The following is an 18,451-nucleotide window of genomic DNA, read 5'->3' as shown; positions in this document are numbered from 1 at the left end:
GCAGTTGCCGCCGTTTCTCGCTGTCTGTCGACTCAATCAGGAAACCACTTGGAATTGCTTATATTTAATTACAAAAATAAAGTGTCCTATCTCCCGTCACAAAGTCCCCTGTACTTTCGCACAAAGGCTCTGTAAAGCTCCAGACAGACACTTCCTAGTTCACACCGGCCATTCTCCCCTCTTTGGGGTCACAGGCCACTTTGGAAGTGGGGTGAGTTACAAATGGGTCACCCTGCCCAGAACAGTGTCTGAGCAGGAGGCTGCTGGCCAATGACAGATGTCCAGCCCCTCCCCCGGAGCCGGCAGCAGCCCTGGGTTGGCTGTGCCCCAGTTGGAGGGCAGCCAAGTTCCTGACCCTTTGATGCCTCCTTCGCTCGGGGGGCTGGGAGGGCAGGGCCCGTCTCCACGGGCCAAGGTCACTGGTGGATGGGTCCAGGGGCCACTGCTGTGCTGACGGCGTGTCTGTCCGAGATTCCCCTCACCCCCCTGCCCGGGCATCACAGGAGGTGCAGACGGGGTGGGGTAGGGGACAGGCGTGAAGACAGGTGGCCCTGCTGTCCCCACGACCAGAGGCTCCGCACCCACCGAGCTGGGGCCCAGATGCAGCAGGGCCTGTGCTAACGGGAGGTCTGTGCTCCTCTGGAGGAAAAGCTCCTGCCAGGCGTCCTTCCATGTCCCTGTCCACGTGGACGCCCCCAAGCCAGGGCTGATGTCCGAACCTCCCAGGCCAGGCCTGGGGAGGTGCCTCGGACAGGCAGGACAGCAGTCTCGTTTGCCCAGAATGGGTCCCATTAGCAGACGGGCCAGCCTCCCACACTCCAGGGCCGCAGCAGGAGGGGCAGGGACAGACCGAGGGAGTGGAGCCCTCCCGGGGGCTGGGCCAGAGCTGTGGGGCTCCCAGACATGGTGGGTGACCGGTGGGCCGGCACAGCAGTGGGGACACGTCTGAGCTGGCACCCTCACGGAGACCCCAACCCGGGGCTCCGTGCTGACTGGGTGACGGGAGCCCTGGCGCCGGGAGGGCTCTGCCGAGATGGGCTTTCTTGGCGTCAGCCGGACTGGGTCCCGGGTGTCCCACGCACACCTTCTGGGTTGACAGTGTAGGAGCAGGATGAGGGGGGTAGGTGGGGGGCGAAGACCACCCTGAGGGTGCGGACGGGTGGGCCCAGCCCAGCGTCCTCAGGGCGGCGTCGGTCGGCCATCAGTCTCAGGAGCAGCTGGTTGGCCCAGGCAATGCCCAGGGCTGGAGCCAGGTGCTCCCCCGGGGCCCTGAGGGGAGATGCAGGTCACTCCCCACACCCTGGCCCGCCCCCCCCCCGCCCCCCCCCCACCCAGGGCCCTGCTCACCCCAGCGGTCCGGGTGGTGCATCCTCCTCCACGGCCTCCGTCACCTGGAGGTCGGACAAGGGTCAGGGGCAGAGCTTTCCCCTGCAGGGCAGCACGCGGGAGGGGTGGGCGGCTCACCTGGTTGATGCAGAGCACTGGGCTCCGGAAGGCCTGGCTGAGCCTGCGCAGTGTGGCCCCCAGTGCCTGCAGCGCCCGGGCCCGGCATGCTGAGGCCGGCCCATCGAACTGGCAGCGAAACGGGGCTGCCACAGAGTCGATGATCACCAGGCGGGCCACGCCTCTTGACAGCAGCGCGGGCACTTTCTTGCGCACGCATTCCAGCAGTGTGTCCTGCAAACCCAGGGGTGGGGCTGTCACTGCCCACACCCCCCCTCGTGTGCCAGGGAGCCCTCACCTCCTCCCCATCCTATGTCCCAAGTCCCAGTGGGGGCCCCTCACTCTCCTTGAGGCCACAGTGGAACCTCTGTGGCCTCAGGCCTGGTTCTCACCACCTGGGCCTGTGGTTGCTCCCTGCACTGGGCCTCTGCCAGCTGCACCTAAGCTGGCCCTGAGCCTGGCAGGAGGGAGGCCTCAGGGCTGGGGCCCCGGTCAGTCCCACACCCAGCCCCGCCTGGGACCACAGGTGCCCCGAGCTGGCCCCATCCACACTGCAAGGCCCTGCCCTCCCAGTACCGGGTCGGAGGGGAGGGGGGCGGCAGACACTGCCCGCCCCATCAGAGCTCCTGAGAGCCGCCCCGTGTGCTTCCTCGTCCTGAAGCGCAACTCCGCCCTGTGCTCCATCCCCAGGGCCTGTGCGGGAGAGCCCGTGGGGCAGGACGGCGGCGGCAGTGGGCTGGAGGACGCTGTCAACGTGAGTCCTGCTTCCCAGCCCCGCGGGGAGCTCTGGGCACCAGGGGTCGGTGGGCAGGTGGGGGCCAGAACACCAAGGGGCCCGGCACGGAGTTGGGCCCCTGGCGTCCAGGTAGATGCCAGGTGGGAGGGGGAGGCCTGTTCCCCCTGGAGCTGGGTTCAGGGCAAAACACTGAAAGGCCACTGGGTCTTGGTGGCCTGACCCTGACCCACCGCCTTCTTTCCAAGTGAAGCCGCATCGGCCCAGAGAACGCAGGACCACGGTGCTCCTGTGAGGCCACAGCTGGCCCTGTGACAGCCAGGGCCCAGGTGCTGAGGCTGAGGGCCCTGGAGTGTGGGCACCACAACACTGACCACCTCCCGCCCCCCGGGTCCTGCCCCGGCTGCGCCGTCACACTGACACCACGCTGTTCGTCGGGCCGGAAGGTGGCAGGGCAGGCATGGCTTCCCTTTGGGTAGCTTTCCGGAGGCCCCGCCTCCACTCCCTATTCCCTCCCTGCCTGTGATGATGTCTTTTATTGTAAATTTTTTTAAATTAAAAGTTTATACGCCTTTACTTGACGATCTTTTTGTGACAGCTCTCCAGACCGAGGAAGCCCGGCTGTGGGAGAGGCCATCTCCACGCTCGCTTTGGGCTCAGGGCCAGCCTCCCGTGTCCCCCTCTGGGCCCGTCCACTCGCCACTCGCCCCCGCCTGCTCGAAGCCTGACACCCCCCGCCACACCCTGCTGCCAGCTAGGCCAGGGGCAGCCAGGTGGCCAGCAGTCTGAGGGCAGTGCCCCTCGCCGCCCCTGTGAGCAGGGTTGACCAAGGACGTCCAGGACGCCCAGTGCAGCCTGAGTCACGTCCAGGCAGCGGACCACGTTGCCTTGACCTGGGGCCCATCCACCGGGGTCACTGCACTGGCCAGGGCAGATAGTGGGCCCTCAGACACTCACCACGGTGGCCGCATGCTCAATGAAGATGCGGTCCCCAAACGGCAGCTTGTCCACCAAGTCCCCCGGGGCGTCTGTCCGCAGGTCCGGCTGCAGCGTGATCAGCTGCTGCAGCCGCTTGCTGGGGAATGTGTCTTCGGTGCAGATGTACACGGCCCCTGGGGAGCCACAGGGCCCAGGCCTTCGGAAATGTCCCCTCAGGGCACCCTCAGCCCCTCCTCCCAAGGGGCTCAGCCCTGGGGTGACACTATTTGGGCCACACACACAGGCAGTGCCAGCAGCTGAGGCCCCGGGCTGTTGCCATCGCCTTGACTCGGCCAGCTCTGGTTTCAGCAGTCCCCAGGACAGTTCGGCGGGGAAGGGGTCTGTCCCGCAGAGGGTGCCTGCAACGGGGGCCTGGCCTCACACCCGGACACACTCCAGACATGCCCGACAGAAGCAGAGTGGACCAGCAAGAGGCCCGCAGCTGAGAGACACGGCAGGTCCGTGGCCCAGGTCAGGCTGTGGGTCCCTAGACGTGGCAGTGACGTGGGTGGGTCGCCTGTTAGCATCCACACGGACACTTGGCCTCCGAGGGTCCCGTCAAGAAGACGGAGGGACGCCCACTGAGGGAACATGCCACAGAGCAGGCCCCTGGCGTGGGTCCAGTCTCCACGTCGCACCGGCCTTGGCTCAGCCACGGAGACAGAGCACCCGGACTTGAAAACGGGCCGAGGGATCCGATGCTGCTGCAGAGGATTCACACTAACCGGTGCCCAGCGAGCTCCGGGAGGGGCTGGCCACGGGCGGGCTCAAGGTCGTCTCCTGGGAGCTCAAATTTTTTTTTTAGCCCTCACCCGAGGACACTTTTTCACTGCTTTTACAGAGAGGAGGGGAGAGGCACCGACTGGCTTCCTCCCTCACGCACCCTGACGGGGAATGAACCACAACTTCGCGGTTTGTGGGACGATGCTCCAACCACCTGGGCTACCTGGCCAGGCTTGTGGTAGTTCCTTGGTGGGGTGAACGGACAGCTCTCAACGTCCACCCACCCGGGCGCCAGGCAGGCATGGACGGTACTGCAGAGAGTGCCAGGTGCCCGCCCCCAGGCCCCCCTTGGTCAGGAGGCCCCACACTAAAGCCACGTGGCTGGAGTGCCCGGCAGGTGCCGATGCTGGGGCTTCTCCTGAGGCACAGGCCCTGCTCTCACGGCAACCCCACCCCCCACCCGACGCCCCACTGGGGCCCCAGCTGTGATGGGGGTGAGTGAGGGTCAGCGACAGGCCCGGAGTGGCAGGTCTGACAGCGGGGTGTGGGGCAGTCTGGCCCGGGCAGGTGCCCTGTCTGGGGTGCAGGCATGGCGGCCGGCTCGAGGGTCTGGGCCCTGCGTCCCGTGCGACTTCAGAGGCCCGTGGCAGCCCCGCGTCAATACCACGGACTTTTGGGGAGGCCTAGAGCTACTTGGGAGCTTTCCGAGCCACAAACACCCCGGACTTTCTAACCCTGAGGACCCAAAAGGCAGCCTTGAAAACCCGCTCGCCCCATACACCAGTCCCGGGCCCAAGCCCCCTCCACACAAGGAAGAAGTCGGTGCCCTTAGCCCTGCGTTTCTGCCTCTGGGCCAGCCGGCCTACAGGCCAGGTGTGAGTGGCCACCTGTGTGGCAAGGGTGCGGGGGGGCTGCACACCGGCCGCAGCTGGGGAACCTCAGGTTCCACATGGGGTGGGGGCTGGCCACTCTCCCAGGGAGAGGTCTCAGAACCGTGTGGAGAGAGCTGCCAACTACAGGAGCTGGCCAGCCCTTGGTCCCAGCCCCGATGGGCAGCGGCCAAGAACACACCCATGACCCAGAAAGCCGACTGGACTGGATGTCACCCCCTCCACCGAAGTGGCCGGCACTCACCAGCCTCCAGGCCTCCATACTGCTGCGGGAACTGCACAGCCAGGCAGAGCTGCAGTGCCAGCTGGGTTTTCCCCACTGAACTGCGGCCCGCCAGCTCGGTGATGCCGTCCAGGGGCAGCCCGCCGCCCAGGAGCCTGTCCAGCACCGGGCAGCCCAAGCTCAGGCGCTGGTGCTGCTCTGGGAAGCGGTCCCTCTGCAGGTGCAGGTCGAGTGCTGGGGAGGGCGCAGCGTCAGGCCCGGCTCCCAGCCCCTGCGCTGGGCGCACACGTGGGCCGGGAGCCAGGGAGGGGGACCCGTGAAGCCCCAGGCACCACAGCTGCACCGCCCACCTGTGAGGACGCTGCTTCCCCGCAGGCGGGAGGAGATTGTCCTCAGCACGAGCCGCACATCGGGGCCTGAGAGGCCGGTCAGCCTCTGCAGGTCTGGTCCGGAGACGCACAGCACCTCCCGCGCGGATCGCAGTTGGGCTGAAACCGCACAGACAGGTCACGGGAAGACTGGACCGGGGCCTGGCGCCGGCTCTGCAGCGGGGGCTCCAGGGGCCACGTCTCCAGTTCCGGGGACCCAGCAGCAGGAGCCTGATGCACCTGCCCTCCGAGCCGCGGGTCCCGGGCGCAGTGTTGCTGTGATGGAGAAGGGACCAGAGGGAAGGGCCCAGGGGGCTGCCCCCTGACCTCTGCTGCAGCTGCCACCCAGTTGCCACCAGGAAATCACACCTGAGGGGGGTGGTGCTGGAAGGAAAGCTGCCCGATCCCCACAGACACCCCTGTGCCGTCAGCCAGGACGGTTGTGGGCATGGCAGATGGCAGGGATGGATAGTGGGCGCCCGCGGGGTGGGGAGGGCTTCAGGGTGACGTGTCCAAAGGGTCTGGTCACTCGGGGGGCAAGTGAGCAAGCTGCGCTGGGCTCAGATCAATGCAGATTGTGGAAAGAGAGGGAGCTTTGCACGAAAAGCAAAGCTGCCAACATGCTGTCCCCAAAACCAGGTCGCAGGTGGGGGGGTGGGGGGGCAGCACCGGGGGCCTGCCCCTCGCTGGGCCCGAGCTCAGTGGTGGCCAGACCCCCAGTCCACGTGTGCTCCCTATTAGGTGATCGTCCAGCGTCTCCGACAAAGACAACGGAGGTGGGGCGTGAAAGGGGTCCCGGGACGCCATGGGCAGAGCTGGGGGTGCTCGCCCCGGAGACAGACGGGTTGGCGAGCCCTGCGCCCCCCTGGAGTGCTCGGGAAGGAGCCCGCACCTGCAGGCCCACAGGGAGGAGTGCAGCAGGTGCAATGAGAGGCGCCGGGGGTGCAGCGCATGAGGAAAGGGGGCAGCTGCTAACTTTGACAGAAAAACTAAAGATGGTACAAGAAAGCACCCAGTCATTCCCGCCCCGGGTTCCATGGTGGCCCTTCTGTCCCCGTGCTCAGTCCTTCGAGCTGGTGGGACCAGGCTGTGCCAGCTGGGAGGCAGTGGGGCGCCTGCCCGCCTCACCTGGATGTCTGTGTGACCGCTGCCCACCGCTGGCCAGGGGTCGTGGGCTCGGCCTTCGGGGCCCGAAGGTAAATGCAAAACCACTAAAGACTCATGACACACTAGCTGCTTCGATGACAATAAAATGAACTTTCACAAAGTGCTTTCAGTTAAACGCACACACAAGCCCCCAAAGCCCGCCGCCTGTGCTCCAGCACCAGTGCCTGATCCCTCGCAGCCCCCGGGGAAGAGTGTGCGGAGGGGGGGGCCAGGGCCACCTCAGTGCCCACCTCAGTGCCTGCTCACACAAAGGTCACAGGCAGGTGGGCAAAGGCAGGTTTGCACTTGTAGCACAAACAAGCAGGACAATAATTAGCGATGACACAAGAGCTGATGTGCAAACTCACAACTGTAAACCTTGCTCTAGTCAACCCCTGCAAGCTCGCCCGTACACTTTACACTGACACCAACGCACGCACCTTTCCTAATGGCGGCGATAATTCTGGGGTTCAGCTCCAAGTGATCCAGATCCATCGCTTCAGGGGCGACCACAGAGACAAACGACTTCCAGGGACACAGACTCTACTGTGCTTGCTGTCCACTCTGACCACAAGGGAAGCACGAGGGGCAGTGGTGGCGGCCAGGTGTGCGTCCTGGGTCCGCTTCACTCTGCAGGGACATCCCTGGAGTAAGGCTGCAGCAATGACTCCATCAGGGCCCCTGTTCAGGGTCAGAGGCCTCGGGCCCAGCCCGTGCACTGAAGGCTGGGAGACCCCAGCCCCCACCCCTGCAGGCGGAGGGATGCGGATCCACGGCGCTGGGCTCAGATGCAGTGCTCCGCGCACCCCACTTTAACTGCCCTTCCACGTGTCTGTGTGGGGCACCTGGAGAGAATGCATTTGGGACTTCACAGGATGCTCGGGCGCTCGGGACACCCACAACCACCGAGCAGGACCACGCAGACTGTACTGTGTCTGGCCGCCTCCCAGGGAAGGGCAATGGAAGCCCAGCCTGTGGGCTGCCACACACGCAGCCCAGGATCCCCTGGGAGCCCTCCTGCTAGCCTCCTGAGGCCCCCAAAACAGCAGGACCTGTGCAGACACCAAGGCCAGTGCCATTCAGGCCAAAGTGGTGGGCTCTGTCTGCCGGTATGGCAGGGGCTCCAGCTGGCTCACCAGGTCCTAGCACTGCGGGTGGAGGCGGCTACACAGTCTGTGGCGCTGCACTGACCTGGACATTAGGTTGGATATTGAAGCTTCGAGGACTGGGCCCCCACACGCACAGCCCAGTCCGGGAGGCACAGAGCTGGCCTGGGGACCAATGGCGTGAGCTGGGGCCGCCTGGGCTGACACCTGGGAGGCAGCTGTGGGGCAGCAGGAAGCTGGGGCTCAGAGTGCTGGCCCCCTGCCCCGGCGCAAGCCTCCGGAGCCCCAGCCAGGGCGTTTCCCGGCCAGCGGGCTGGTCCCACGTTCCACTCGAAGCAGGGGGACGCGGGACTCCAGGATCGGCTGTTCAGGGCAGGGCTGCACGTCTTAAGCGTGTGCACGTCTTAAGCCCAGGGTGTGCAGCCCGGCTGGGAGCGTCCCCCTCTCCAGGGGTGGGGGCTCTCTTTCACCCTGAGGCTGCTGGAAAGGCGCTTTCACCAGTGACCCGGGTGGCCATCCCGTCCGTCCTCTCCCCCCTTCAGTCCCCGATCCCTCCTGTCCCATAGCTCTGAGCACGCCCCTTCCCCAGAGGCTCCCCTGATCCGAGTGACTGGCCTGGGCCGCCGGGACGGGCCGCGCAGCGCTGCGCGCCCACCTTCCCACCACACACCTGTCCTTCTCACGGCGCAGCCCGTCCCCGTGGTTGTCCTCCCACCACTTTGACCCCGCCCTGTCTCCTCTGAAACACCCCGACCTCGCACGATCCGGGCGCACTTGCCCCCCGCGGCCCCCTCGCAGCCGTCCTGACCAGATTGGGACTGCGGCGGGCGGCTTCCTTCACCCTTGCGGGGTGATAGCGCCGACAACAGCCTTCTCCGCGCTCGCGAGTACTGCCACGCCAGCCTCGGCTTCTTCCCACCGCCGGGGCCCCGCCAGGCCGGTGCCCAGCTGTCCCTCTGCCGTTCGCCGGGCCTCGCCCCCCGCCCCCACGAGCCGCGGCCCACCTCGGTCACGCTGGCCAGCAGCTCCCATCTGGCGCGCGCTCCAAGATTCGCACCGCCCGCCCGCAGCCTCCTCTTCCAATGAGCGCCAGGCGCCCCGCTCCGGATACTCCAATCAGAGAGGAAGCATCGTTACGTCAAAGTCAGACTGGCCAATCCAAAGTCTCAATAGTCTTGACAGAGGCGGATCGTGCCTGGTCCGGCCCTCGCTGACGATTGGCGATTGACCGTAGGGTGGCAGGGGAGGTGCCCTTTCGCAGATTGGAGAGCGCAAACACAGGGCGTGTCCAGAACTCCCATTGGTTTGAGCTCCAGTACGAACGTGCCTATTGGAAGCCGGCGCTGTCAGCCACGCGGTCAGGGCGGGGCTATTGGAGGGGCGAGGGCCAAGTGAGAGCGCTGGGCGAGCGCTGCGGCGGCGTCATGTCCTCCGAGGTGGCCGCTCGCCACGATGCCAAGAAGCTGGTGCGTTCGCCCAGTGGCCTGCGCATGGTGCCCGAGCACCGCGCCTTCGGCAGCCCGTTCGGCCTGGAGGAGCCGCCGTGGGTCCCGGACAAAGAGGTAGGTCACGGCCGCCCGCCAGCCCCCTGTCCGCGTCTGGGCGCCCCAGACCCGGGTCCGCACGCTGGACCGGAGTCCGGGACGTCCGCGTCCCGGAGCCCCAGTCCTCACCTCGGATCCCAGTGTGCACACCTCAAACGTTCCTCGTGCCCGCCTCGTCTCCTCGACGCCCCTCCTCTGGCCCCTGCCGCCTTCCCTGTACCCTCGGGACCGCACTCGGGCACACTGCCTCGCGCCCCTGGGTGGTCCCTGGGCTCCGCTAACCGAGCGCTCCACCCCTCCCTGGGCCTCGGGCACTCTGTCTTCTGCCTGGTTCCCTCTCTCGGGACTCTCAGAGTCCCCTTCCCCCCTGTCCCCCGCAGTCAAGTTTCGGTATCCTTCTCACGGCCCTCCTTTCCTGATGTGTCCCGGGCTTTGCCCACTGGAGGTCATCTGTGAATTCCACCACGTCGGTTGAGCTGCTGGGATGGGATGGTGGGAGCCCAGTTGCAGCCCCCTACCCCCGGAGAGCGGAGCTGCACTCCACTTTCCTGCGGGCGCGGGGCGCCAGGCGGGTTTGCGCCGTCTCCAGCTGGGGAGCAGGAGCGCGTCGTGCCCGGACAGCTGCGCCTGCTCCGCGGCTGCTATGCTTTGGGCGGGGAGGCTGGAGCTGCCCTGCTGGCGGGTGGGTGCGGCACCTTCCCAAGGCCCTTTGGTGTGGCGCCAGGGGTTTGGACACCAGCCCATCTGCCAGTCATCTGCCAGCAATGAAGCCGGGTAGAAGGTTGCGGGCAGAAGGACCACACGCGTTCCTGTAAATCAGATGTGGCTAAAAGACATCAAAGTGCCTTGGCTTTTTCAGGTTAAACGTGTTGAGGTAGCATCGGTTGAGAACGTTGTGTACATTCCCAAAGTACAGCTTTGTAAGGACTCTAAGCCACTGCGTGCTCACCTCCAAAGTCCAGTCCCCTTTCTGCACCCCCTCGTGAATTTGACTCCCTGTCCCCTCTCTGGCCGCACCCACCCCCATCTGCTCCTGTTGAGGAGTTCTGTGTGTGCGTCTTTGCGCGTTGCTTTCTGTTTATCATCCCACACGTGAGTGAAACCATCAGAGGGTGGGAGACCTTGGAGCCCTCTCCCGGAGAGCCCGCTACGGTGGCTACAGCGGCTGGGTTTCTGCAGAGGAATGAAATCAGGTGCTTTTGAAGCAGCGGGTGAAGTGGGGGCAGCTGGTGGGGGCAGGGCTGCCTCAGGTCACCGCCCTCCCTCTCTCTTGCTGCCTGAAGTCCTGGCAGTAGGTGGCAGTTGCTGTTTTCAGAGTTGAGAGGCCAGTGCACAGGGAGGAGGGGAGTGACTCCAGGCCACCAGGCTGATGATGGGGAGTGGTGGTCACTGAGCCAGCCAGGCCACTGGCTCTCTGGTCACCCTGATGTCCCCTTTCTTTCCTGTGTTTCTGCCCCTGGCACCTGTGCCCTTAACTCACAGAACGTGCCTTTCCTCCAGTGCCTGCCTGGTTCGAGATGGTAAAGGACAATTGAAGGGAAAAATGGCAAACGTGACCCTGTTGTCATGACTACATGTCCTAGAGTTCACCTGACAGCCACAGGGAAGGAGCGAGCAGATGTCACTTATCAGGACATCAAAATACCACCAAGTGCTGTGGGCGGAGGCCAGTGAGTGACTGTGCAGATAGAGGCCAACTGGTCTCTTCCACCGTGGGGGAGGGGCTGCAACCTCAGCAGGGACAGATGGGCGTCACCCAGGGTGTGTCCTGCAGGACAGGCCAGTGTGTATGGCATCTTCCCAGCCCCCAACCCCCAGCCCCCAGGAGCCGCTCCAGACTGGGTTCTCTCCCACCAGCCCTGCTGCGTGGCCTTGCGGATGTGTGGGAGTGTGGGAAGCCAGGCCCCCGGTGAGAGCCCTAGCTCTGACTGCGCTCCCTCCTTCCGCCCGCCCTGCTTGGTCCCTGCCTTCCTGGGGGAAGTCCTGGCTGGGGTGGGGCGTGGCTGGAGTCCTGCCCAGGCTGTCTGGAGAACTCTTGCGAAACTGTTTGTTGGGTTGAAATGCTTGGATCAGTGTGGCGCGCCCCTCCCCCACAGGAGTTTCACTCCCCTGTCTGAAGGAAGGATGGCCGGTGCCCCTCCAGAGAGGGGGCTGTGGGGCACGGGCTGCATGCTCGCCTCGCCCTTGTGCCCAGCTGCATACATTCAGACGGGCTCTGCTTCTTCAGTGTTTGGGGGACGCCAGGGCCGAGGTGTGTGGGGAGGTAACCCCGCATGGAGACGACCACTGGGAGTTGGTGGTCTGTGCTGGTGTGCACTGGGAGGCGGAGTCAGGTGACAGGAGGGGCACAGACCAGCGTCCCTGTGGGAGCTCCAGGCTTGCTCCTCCATTTGTCACGTGGCTCTGCCTTCCTGGGCCAGTCCGGGGCCAGGCGTGCCACAAGGCATCTGACCCTGGGCCAGGTCATTGGCTTGAGCCCATGGCGACATCCCTGAAAGTTTTGGGAATTTTGGGGGTGTGTCTGCATGAGTCCATAGTGAAACTGTAGAGTAACCAACTGCAGGGCCCTGCTGCCCATCACCTCTCAGACGAAAAAACCGAGATGGACCGAATTTTCTTTTTTTCTAAGATTTTATTTGTTTTTAGAGACAGGGGAAGAGAGGAAGAGAGGGAAACAATGTGTGGTTGCCTCTCGTGCGCCCCCCACCGAGGACCTGGCCTGCAACCCCCAGGCATGTGCCCTGACCTCAAATCAAACCAGTGACCCTCTGGTTTGCAGGCAGGCGCTCAGTCCACTGAGCCACCCCAGCCAGGGCGGGGACCAGATTCTAACTGCGCTTTTGTTAATCTCAGGGGCCAGCAGTCTGAGGAGGCAGCCGTCTCTCAGGGAAAACTTGACGCCCACCCTCCCTCGAGCCTTCAGAAGCAAATAACATAGAGGAAACTCGGGGAGTTGTGGGGGGAAATCCCTAGGGGAGCACGGATGCGCCGTTTCTCTTGGGAGTTTGGGGAGGCCCGCCAGGGAGTCGGGCGGCTGGTTCCGGCTGCGTGTGGCTCCTATGCATCAGCACCCTCCTCTCCCCAGACACTGTGGTTCGTGGCCAGGGGGGCTGCATGTTCTGTGGTCGGGAGAGGTGTAAACCATTTGCTCTCAGTGTCCTTGGTCAGGGGACATGAGGTCTTGTAGTTCCCCCGCTGGCTGTCCGTTGCTCAGGCTGTTTGGCTGTTTAGTTTTCTCATTTGTTTCCCTGTTCCACTCGCCCAGGAGTTTACCTGGCTTCTTACTGTCCTGTCTCAACAGCTTTCAGCTTGAGGTGCTCCTGTGTCAGAAGAAACTGGGGATGGCTTCTCTAGTGTGTACCCAGAGGGTTATGTGGTCTGTCCTCCCAGGTGCTTGTGGAGCCGGGAGGCCGCTAGTTCAATTCCCAGTCAGGGCATGTGCCTGGGCAGAAGGAGCCTGGGAATGCTCTGGGGGCTGTGAGATAGACTGACATCAAAGTGGCCACAGGGGCCGCTGTCTGCACCCGTGCCCTGAGGACTGGACACAAGCAGCCAAAACACTGTTATCCTTAAAACCCACCCACACAGCTATGCACCCCTTTTCTTCCTGTCCTCCACACTGGGCATCGCCCCCAACGACGACAGGGCGGTGCGGAGCTGGGAGGAAGAGTGTGCAAGTGGGTCAAATAAACAGCAAATCCAGATGACTGTGGGTTTCATTTCCCAGGCTCCTTGCAGGGGCTGGGGTGTTTCCTACTGCTGCAGGGAGGGCGGGCACTGCCACCCTGACCTACAAGGGCTCCAAGGTCACACAGGGGAGAGTGAGTGGGGGTACAGTGCTGTGCCCCGACAGTGGATCGGGGCCTGCGTCGTCCCCACCCAGTCAGCACCTCGGGCCAAGGTGGTCACAGCTCAGGGGCATGTAGGAAAGAGCCAACTGGAGCCTGGTGAGTTGGGCGCTTGGAGACTCAGCACAGCTAGGCAGAGTGGGAGTCTGTCTGGCCTTGTCCTAGGTGCAGAGTGGCATCTGTGAGTGTCACCTGAGTCACGTGGAAAGGGGGTTCTTTGCCGCACACTTCCCAGAACACTAAAGTGGGTCTCGGATCACAGGCGAGTTCACGTCCTGAGGGGCCCCACAGTCCTCTGCTGCCCAGGAGCTGCTGCTGAGGGACCCTGGGGTCCCCACCGAGTTGCTGGGATGTGGTGGTCTCCAGGGTCTGCCCCTGCTGTGCTCTGAGCCGTGTGAAGAGCTGACTGATGCAGACACCTGCCCAGACTCTGCCAGGTCCCAGGGAGCTGGGTTTCCGACAGCCCAGTGGGCCCCTCAGCGATTTCTCCGGAGCAAAGTCTCATTTTGTATTTTCAGAGTCATGCTTCTACTCTTTAGAAAGAACTGTCTTTCAGTAAAGATACATCAATCCATGTGTTCTAAAAAACTGACTTTTATGACTTATGGCATTTAATTTTGAGGAACCTAAGAAACAGTCTAGTGTGGAAACTGGGGACCGGCCAGTGGGAGGGCGTCCTTTGTCACACTGCAGCCTTAAAGGAGGGCCGGCAGCTGCGCCTGAGGCTGTTGGGGACGCTGCAGGTGGTTCTGGAAGGACCGGGCGGACCAGACCCTGGCCCACGTTCAGGAGTGAGCAGCCTAGGGGCAGAGAGAAAAGGGTAGGACGTGGGTCATGGGACCTTGGGAAGCTCAGACTGGGTGCCTAGTGCTGGACTGCAAGGCGGGGCCTGACGAGGCCCCGCCCCGACCACCGTCCTTCCGCTGAGGTCGCGCTGCCTGCTGCCCGCAGGGAGCACGTGCCCACCCGCTCCATTGGGCTCCAACGTGAGCCCACTGCAAGCAGGGCCGCTAGCCCAAATGCCTGCGTCCGCAGTGCGGGTTCTGATGCTTGACCCTCTCTCTCTTCTAGTGCCCAAGATGTATGCAGTGTGATGCCAAGTTTGACTTTCTCACCAGAAAGGTGAGCTGAGGCCGTCGGCGGGAGGGGCCCAGACGGAAGCCCGCTCTTCCTGGGGTTCCCTGCCTAAGCGCTCAGGAGCCAGTGCAGCCTGCCGGGTACTGGCCTGGTCAGTGCCCTGGGGGCGTCTGCTTTGAGCAAGGCTGGGTTGTAGTGCAGAGGTGGGTGTCCTGGCCCCCAGCAGCAGGCTCCTGGACCCCTGTGGAGAGGTGCGTGTGTCCCCCACTCACTGCCTGCCCGCACCCCCCAGCACCACTGCCGCCGCTGTGGGAAGTGCTTCTGCGACAAGTGCTGCGGCCAGAAGGTGGCGTTGCCGCGCATGTGCTTCGTGGACCCCGTGCGGCAGTGCGTCGCCTGTGCCCTGGTGTCCCGCAAGGAGGCTGAGTTCTACGACAAGCAGCTCAGGGTGCTGCAGAGTGGTAAGCGGCCTGCTGGGCAGCCGTGACGCAGGCCCTGGCTGGCTGTGTCTGTGGCCGTCTCTCCATGAGGCTGGCTCGCCCTCCACCTCCTGGGCTCCTGCAGGGGCAAGTGTGGAGCCAGCTCCCCTCTCCAGATGCACATGTGGCCTAAAACGTTGGTCTCACTTTGCTGGGCGTGGGGCCACTAGCTTGGAAGTTCACTGGGTGGGGACCTGCAGGCCTGCGTGGGGTCCTGGGGCCTTGGACAGTGGGCCTTCCTGGCCCAGTTTCTCCTGGCGGAGGGTAGGTGTGTGCCGGCCCCTATGCCCAGGTCTCGGCCTGGCAGTCCTGCAGTGCATGGGTGGAAGGCCAGCACTCTGAGCCAGGCCTCTGGGATGGTGTCCCCCGCACCTTTCTCAGAAGGACATGGTGACTGATACTTCCAAGGCGAGCCTCTGACACAGGGCCCTCCCATCCCGGTGAGGGGTCATGGAGCTCGGCTTACATGTCCCTTCCTCTGTGCCTGGCGGGAGTGGTGACTGGGGAAGGAGCTACTGTGTTCTCATGCTCTTGCTTGTGCCCCAAGGAGCCACCTTCCTGGTAATGTTTGGGAACTCAGAGAAGTCAGAAATAATGGTTTGTCGTCTCTCCAGCAACCAGAGGTAAGAGGCAGAGTCCGCCTGGCCCTGGCAGCTTGTGCCCTGGGGCCTGCAGGTAATGTGCGTGGGTGCTTCTGTCCAACAGGTTCCTGCTGCTGGACGGGGACAGCCACCACGAGATCGAGATTGCACACATCTCGACTGTGCAGACGTTCGCGGAAGGCTCCTCCCCTGCAGGTGAGCGCCCCTGCCCTGGACTGAACAGGAGACCAGGAGCCGGCCACCCTGGGCAGGGTGCTTGGCCTGTCCTCGGTGGGCTGGCTTCACTACGTGGCTCTAGGAGCTCACCAGGTGAACAGGAGACCTTACGTGAACACTGAGGAAGGTTTGCCTGCACAGGTCGTACAGGGGCTCTCCCATGTGCGTCTGGCACCCCTGGGGCTGCCAAAGGGGCTGGAGTGTAGCTGGGGGGCCCTCCCAGTCCCAGTCAGGGGCCTGTGCCAGCCGAGTTCCTGGCTTCCGTGGCCAGTTTTCAGAGCTCTGAGCCTAGCGTGCATCTTTCCGACTAAATTTCTGTGCCTCCGTGGCCATCCTTCCATGGGAAACCCACGGGACTTACCTGTCTTGCTTCCTGTTTTCTGATGGGCTTTGACTGTCCTCCTCTCCTGCCTGCCTACCTTCCTGACTAGAGAAGGACACTCACACTTACACCAGCCTCCTGGGGAGCCAGCCCACCTCCGAAGGTCAGCCTCGCTCTTTGCAGCATGCTGTGGGCCCTGCACCCCGTTCTCTGCTTCTGCCAGGGGTGGGGGGATCCCACCAAGGGTCCTTGGGTTGGTTTGAGAGAGAGGACTGGATCTGAGACGCGGACGTCCAACGTGAGAGAGGAGACCCCAGCGGAAGACGGGTTTTTCGTTTCACTGACTGAAGGAGCAGTGCCACTAGCTGCTTCAGTGCTTTCTCTGTGCTGCTGTCTTCGAGCAGCGAGCCTGGGGTGTCGGCGAGCGGGGCGTAGGTGTCCTTCGCAGCATGCTCCCACCCCAAGGCCAGTCCCCCGCACTCCTCCAGGAGATCTGTGGCCTCCAGGGCTCCCAACTGTCCAGAGAAGGCAGCCAGCCGGGCCAGCATTCTGGCATCTCTGTCCCCTCAGGTGCCTGTGCAGGCTGGCAGTTAGGCCCTGATGCAGAGGCCGGGGTCAGCCCAGGTGGCCCTCTGCCTGTCCCTTTGGAGTCCGAGGCCAGGGAGGTGGGCCAGGTCGCCCCCCCCGGCTGGCCTCTAGATGCCTTCACTCTTTTCCTGGCAGGACCCTGGGCAGGGGCTTCTAGCATCGCACAGCCCCTCATGGTGCTTTCGGGAGCCCGGTGGGCCCTGCTCTGCCAAAAGCTTTCATGGAACCGTAAACCCCACCACGATGTCCCCATGGGGCTGGGGTGCAGGAACAGTCCCCTGAGCTGAAGACAGCCAGGGGAGTGGCCCACTGGCCTGTCGAAGGCCAGGTAGTAACTGTATTCGTCTTCACTGGCCAGACAGGCTGTTGCAAAGTGTGGAAGCGGCAGGAGGACACAGGCTGTGTGTCAGTAAACCTTACAAATGGGCAGAGCATGGGGGACCCCTGCACGGAGCCCGGTCAGGGACAAGCCAGCTTGACACAGAGGCAGCAGTGAGGCTGGGGCCGGGAGTTCAGGAGGCCCTCCGGGCCCTAGGGGACGAGGCACTTCACAGTTGTGGTGGCTTCGTGTTGGGCAGGCCTCTCAGCCACAGCACGTTCCCTCCACTGGTCTGTGGCACTGTCAAGTGATTCCTGCTCACAGTGTCCTCCTGTCACTAAGCCAACACTGTGGGGCCTGCTCTCCACAAGTCTTTCCTGACCATTGCTGCCCTCTGACCTGAGCAGGGGCTCTTAGAACCAGTGTTGGAAGTATGCCATCATTGAGCCCCTGGTGCCAGCTGAGGTGGGCGGTGTCCCAGCAGGCCCATTCTCCACATGGCACCTTGGTGGGAGCTGAGTGTCTGCGCTGGCGGCTGGCCTGGGTTAGTGACCTGGATGGTGGCACTTCTGCTTCTGTGGTGCTAGGCCTCCTGCATGCATGGTTTAGCCCCTCAGCTGTGTCCTTGGCTCTCGGTGTAGGTGGCAGAGACTGCTTGGCCTCTGCCGAGGTGCATGCAGATGCGGCCGGAGCCCAGAGCTGCCTTGTCGGCCTTTCTGGTGGCGGGAACCCCATGCCCAGGAAGTACAGCCGCATCTCCCTCGTGGCTCTCGGTGGCATAACGTGACTTGTTTGTTCCAGGGCCCCCAGGCCAGGAGACTTCCTTTCCCACCCCATGAACCTGGTGCTGGGCACCTACCAGATGAGCTTGTGTTCGCTGGGGACCTCCCGAGCACGGGCCCTGCCCCCACACCCAGGCTGGCGGCCGCTGAGCCTGTTTACCCATTTCCTTCCTCAGGAGGCAACGCTCGGGTCACAGGCATGTCCCTGCAGTACTCAACACCAGGGGCAGAGGGCATGACGCAGCTGAAGCTGACTGCAGGGGAAGATGCAAACACCAGCAGGAGGCAGTCTGTGGCGTGGCTGGCGGCCATGCACAAGGTACTGAGGCTCCCGGGTAGGCAGGAGGCTGGACCCTCCTGCTGAGAGCAGGCCCGCCTTCCCCAGGGTGAGCCCTGCCCCCCACCCAGCTCGGGGGATGTCCACCTCAGCTCCAACGAGGCTCAGGGCCAATCCCATTTCTCTGTTTTCGGGTTACCTGGCAGGCCACCAAGCTCCTCTCTGAATCTCGGGACCAGTAACTGCGCTTGGGCTGGCCCGTCTGCCCAGAGTGGCGGAGCCAACTCTCTGTGCTCCCCGATGCCCCCCGTGCTGGGAAGACAGCGTGACTCTGGAGACCTGTCTGCTCACCTAGTGCAGCACATACAGTGATCAACGCTCCGCACCGCTTCCTGCTCTAGAGCTGTCCTGTTGACACTTAATGGGGTGGGAGAGGCCCAGCCGCACCACTGCTGAGCCATTTCTAGCGTAGCCCCTACCGTGCTTTTATGAGCGCCAGGTTCTGGCCCCTCGTCTCTTCAACCCGTCCACAGGGACGGTCTGGGGAGCGGGCACTGGGGTGGTCTGCTCTGCAGCCTGCCCAGCCTGGGCCACTGACTCATTCCCGTAGCACTACTAAGGGGCTATGAACAAACCTTTGATACTTCACTATGGGGAAGGAGCCAGCTTTGTGTTTTGTATTTTTCACTTACCATTTCACTTTATTAAAATACTTGTACAACAGTTTGTATATACAGCTGGATTAAAACCTATTTTGAAAACACGAGCCAGGCCTCATCTCACTGCG

General features: G+C 63.5%; 3 protein-coding genes across 8 annotated transcripts in view; 2 read left to right on the top strand and 1 right to left on the bottom strand.

The window, feature by feature from the left end:
- KLC1 (kinesin light chain 1) overlaps nt 1-2,752 on the top strand; it is a 37,774-nt gene extending 35,022 nt beyond the window's left edge. For all 4 annotated transcript variants that reach the window (XM_037047696.1, XM_037047677.1, XM_037047713.1 and 1 more), the window contains 2 exons: nt 2,134-2,197; nt 2,425-2,752. In XM_037047696.1, the coding sequence (XP_036903591.1) occupies nt 2,134-2,197; nt 2,425-2,471 (111 nt within the window). In that variant the 3' untranslated portion in view covers nt 2,472-2,752. The remainder of the gene's footprint in view (nt 1-2,133; nt 2,198-2,424) is intronic.
- Nucleotides 122-8,608, bottom strand: XRCC3 (X-ray repair cross complementing 3). Of its 2 annotated transcripts, XM_037047795.1 has the most exons (8): nt 8,452-8,608; nt 6,945-7,134; nt 5,341-5,478; nt 5,012-5,224; nt 3,134-3,288; nt 1,465-1,677; nt 1,348-1,391; nt 122-1,269 (listed from the first exon to the last, which is right to left on the bottom strand). In XM_037047795.1, the coding sequence occupies exons 2-8, from the start codon at nt 6,997-6,999 to the stop codon at nt 1,050-1,052; spliced, it is 1,038 nt and encodes a 345-aa protein (XP_036903690.1). In that variant the 5' UTR covers nt 7,000-7,134; nt 8,452-8,608; the 3' UTR covers nt 122-1,049. The 2 variants fall into 2 exon arrangements, with proteins under 2 accessions (XP_036903690.1, XP_036903682.1); XM_037047787.1 differs by having other exon boundaries at nt 1,090-1,677.
- A 370-nt stretch (nt 8,609-8,978) lies between these two features.
- ZFYVE21 (zinc finger FYVE-type containing 21) lies at nt 8,979-18,430 on the top strand. Of its 2 annotated transcripts, XM_037047838.1 has the most exons (8): nt 8,979-9,172; nt 14,074-14,124; nt 14,372-14,540; nt 15,106-15,181; nt 15,264-15,355; nt 15,808-15,861; nt 17,564-17,706; nt 17,871-18,430. In XM_037047838.1, the coding sequence occupies exons 1-8, from the start codon at nt 9,035-9,037 to the stop codon at nt 17,904-17,906; spliced, it is 759 nt and encodes a 252-aa protein (XP_036903733.1). In that variant the 5' UTR covers nt 8,979-9,034; the 3' UTR covers nt 17,907-18,430. The 2 variants fall into 2 exon arrangements, with proteins under 2 accessions (XP_036903733.1, XP_036903743.1); XM_037047848.1 differs by lacking the exon at nt 15,808-15,861.
- The last annotated feature ends 21 nt before the right edge of the window (nt 18,431-18,451 follow it).

Source organism: Sturnira hondurensis, unplaced genomic scaffold (assembly GCF_014824575.4).
Source record: "Sturnira hondurensis isolate 20B ecotype Veracruz unplaced genomic scaffold, ASM1482457v3 Scaffold0000780, whole genome shotgun sequence".
NCBI lineage: Eukaryota > Metazoa > Chordata > Mammalia > Chiroptera > Phyllostomidae > Sturnira > Sturnira hondurensis.
This window is presented reverse-complemented; position numbering and strand designations above follow the sequence as displayed.

Excerpts from the sequence above, each read along its gene's own strand:
- XRCC3 (XM_037047787.1), bottom strand. The coding sequence starts at position 6,999 with ATGGATCTGGATCACTTGGAGCTGAACCCCAGAATTATCGCCGCCATT. Across the intron at positions 5,479-6,944 it reads TATCGCCGCCATTAGGAAAG|CCCAACTGCGATCCGCGCGG; the intron begins GTGCGTGCGTTG and ends GTGCGGTTTCAG. Across the intron at positions 3,289-5,011 it reads GTATGGAGGCCTGGAGGCTG|GGGCCGTGTACATCTGCACC; the intron begins GTGAGTGCCGGC and ends GTGGCTCCCCAG.
- ZFYVE21 (XM_037047838.1), top strand. The coding sequence starts at position 9,035 with ATGTCCTCCGAGGTGGCCGCTCGCCACGATGCCAAGAAGCTGGTGCGT. Across the intron at positions 15,862-17,563 it reads GAGCCAGCCCACCTCCGAAG|GAGGCAACGCTCGGGTCACA; the intron begins GTCAGCCTCGCT and ends TTCCTTCCTCAG. Across the intron at positions 17,707-17,870 it reads GGCTGGCGGCCATGCACAAG|GCCACCAAGCTCCTCTCTGA; the intron begins GTACTGAGGCTC and ends GTTACCTGGCAG.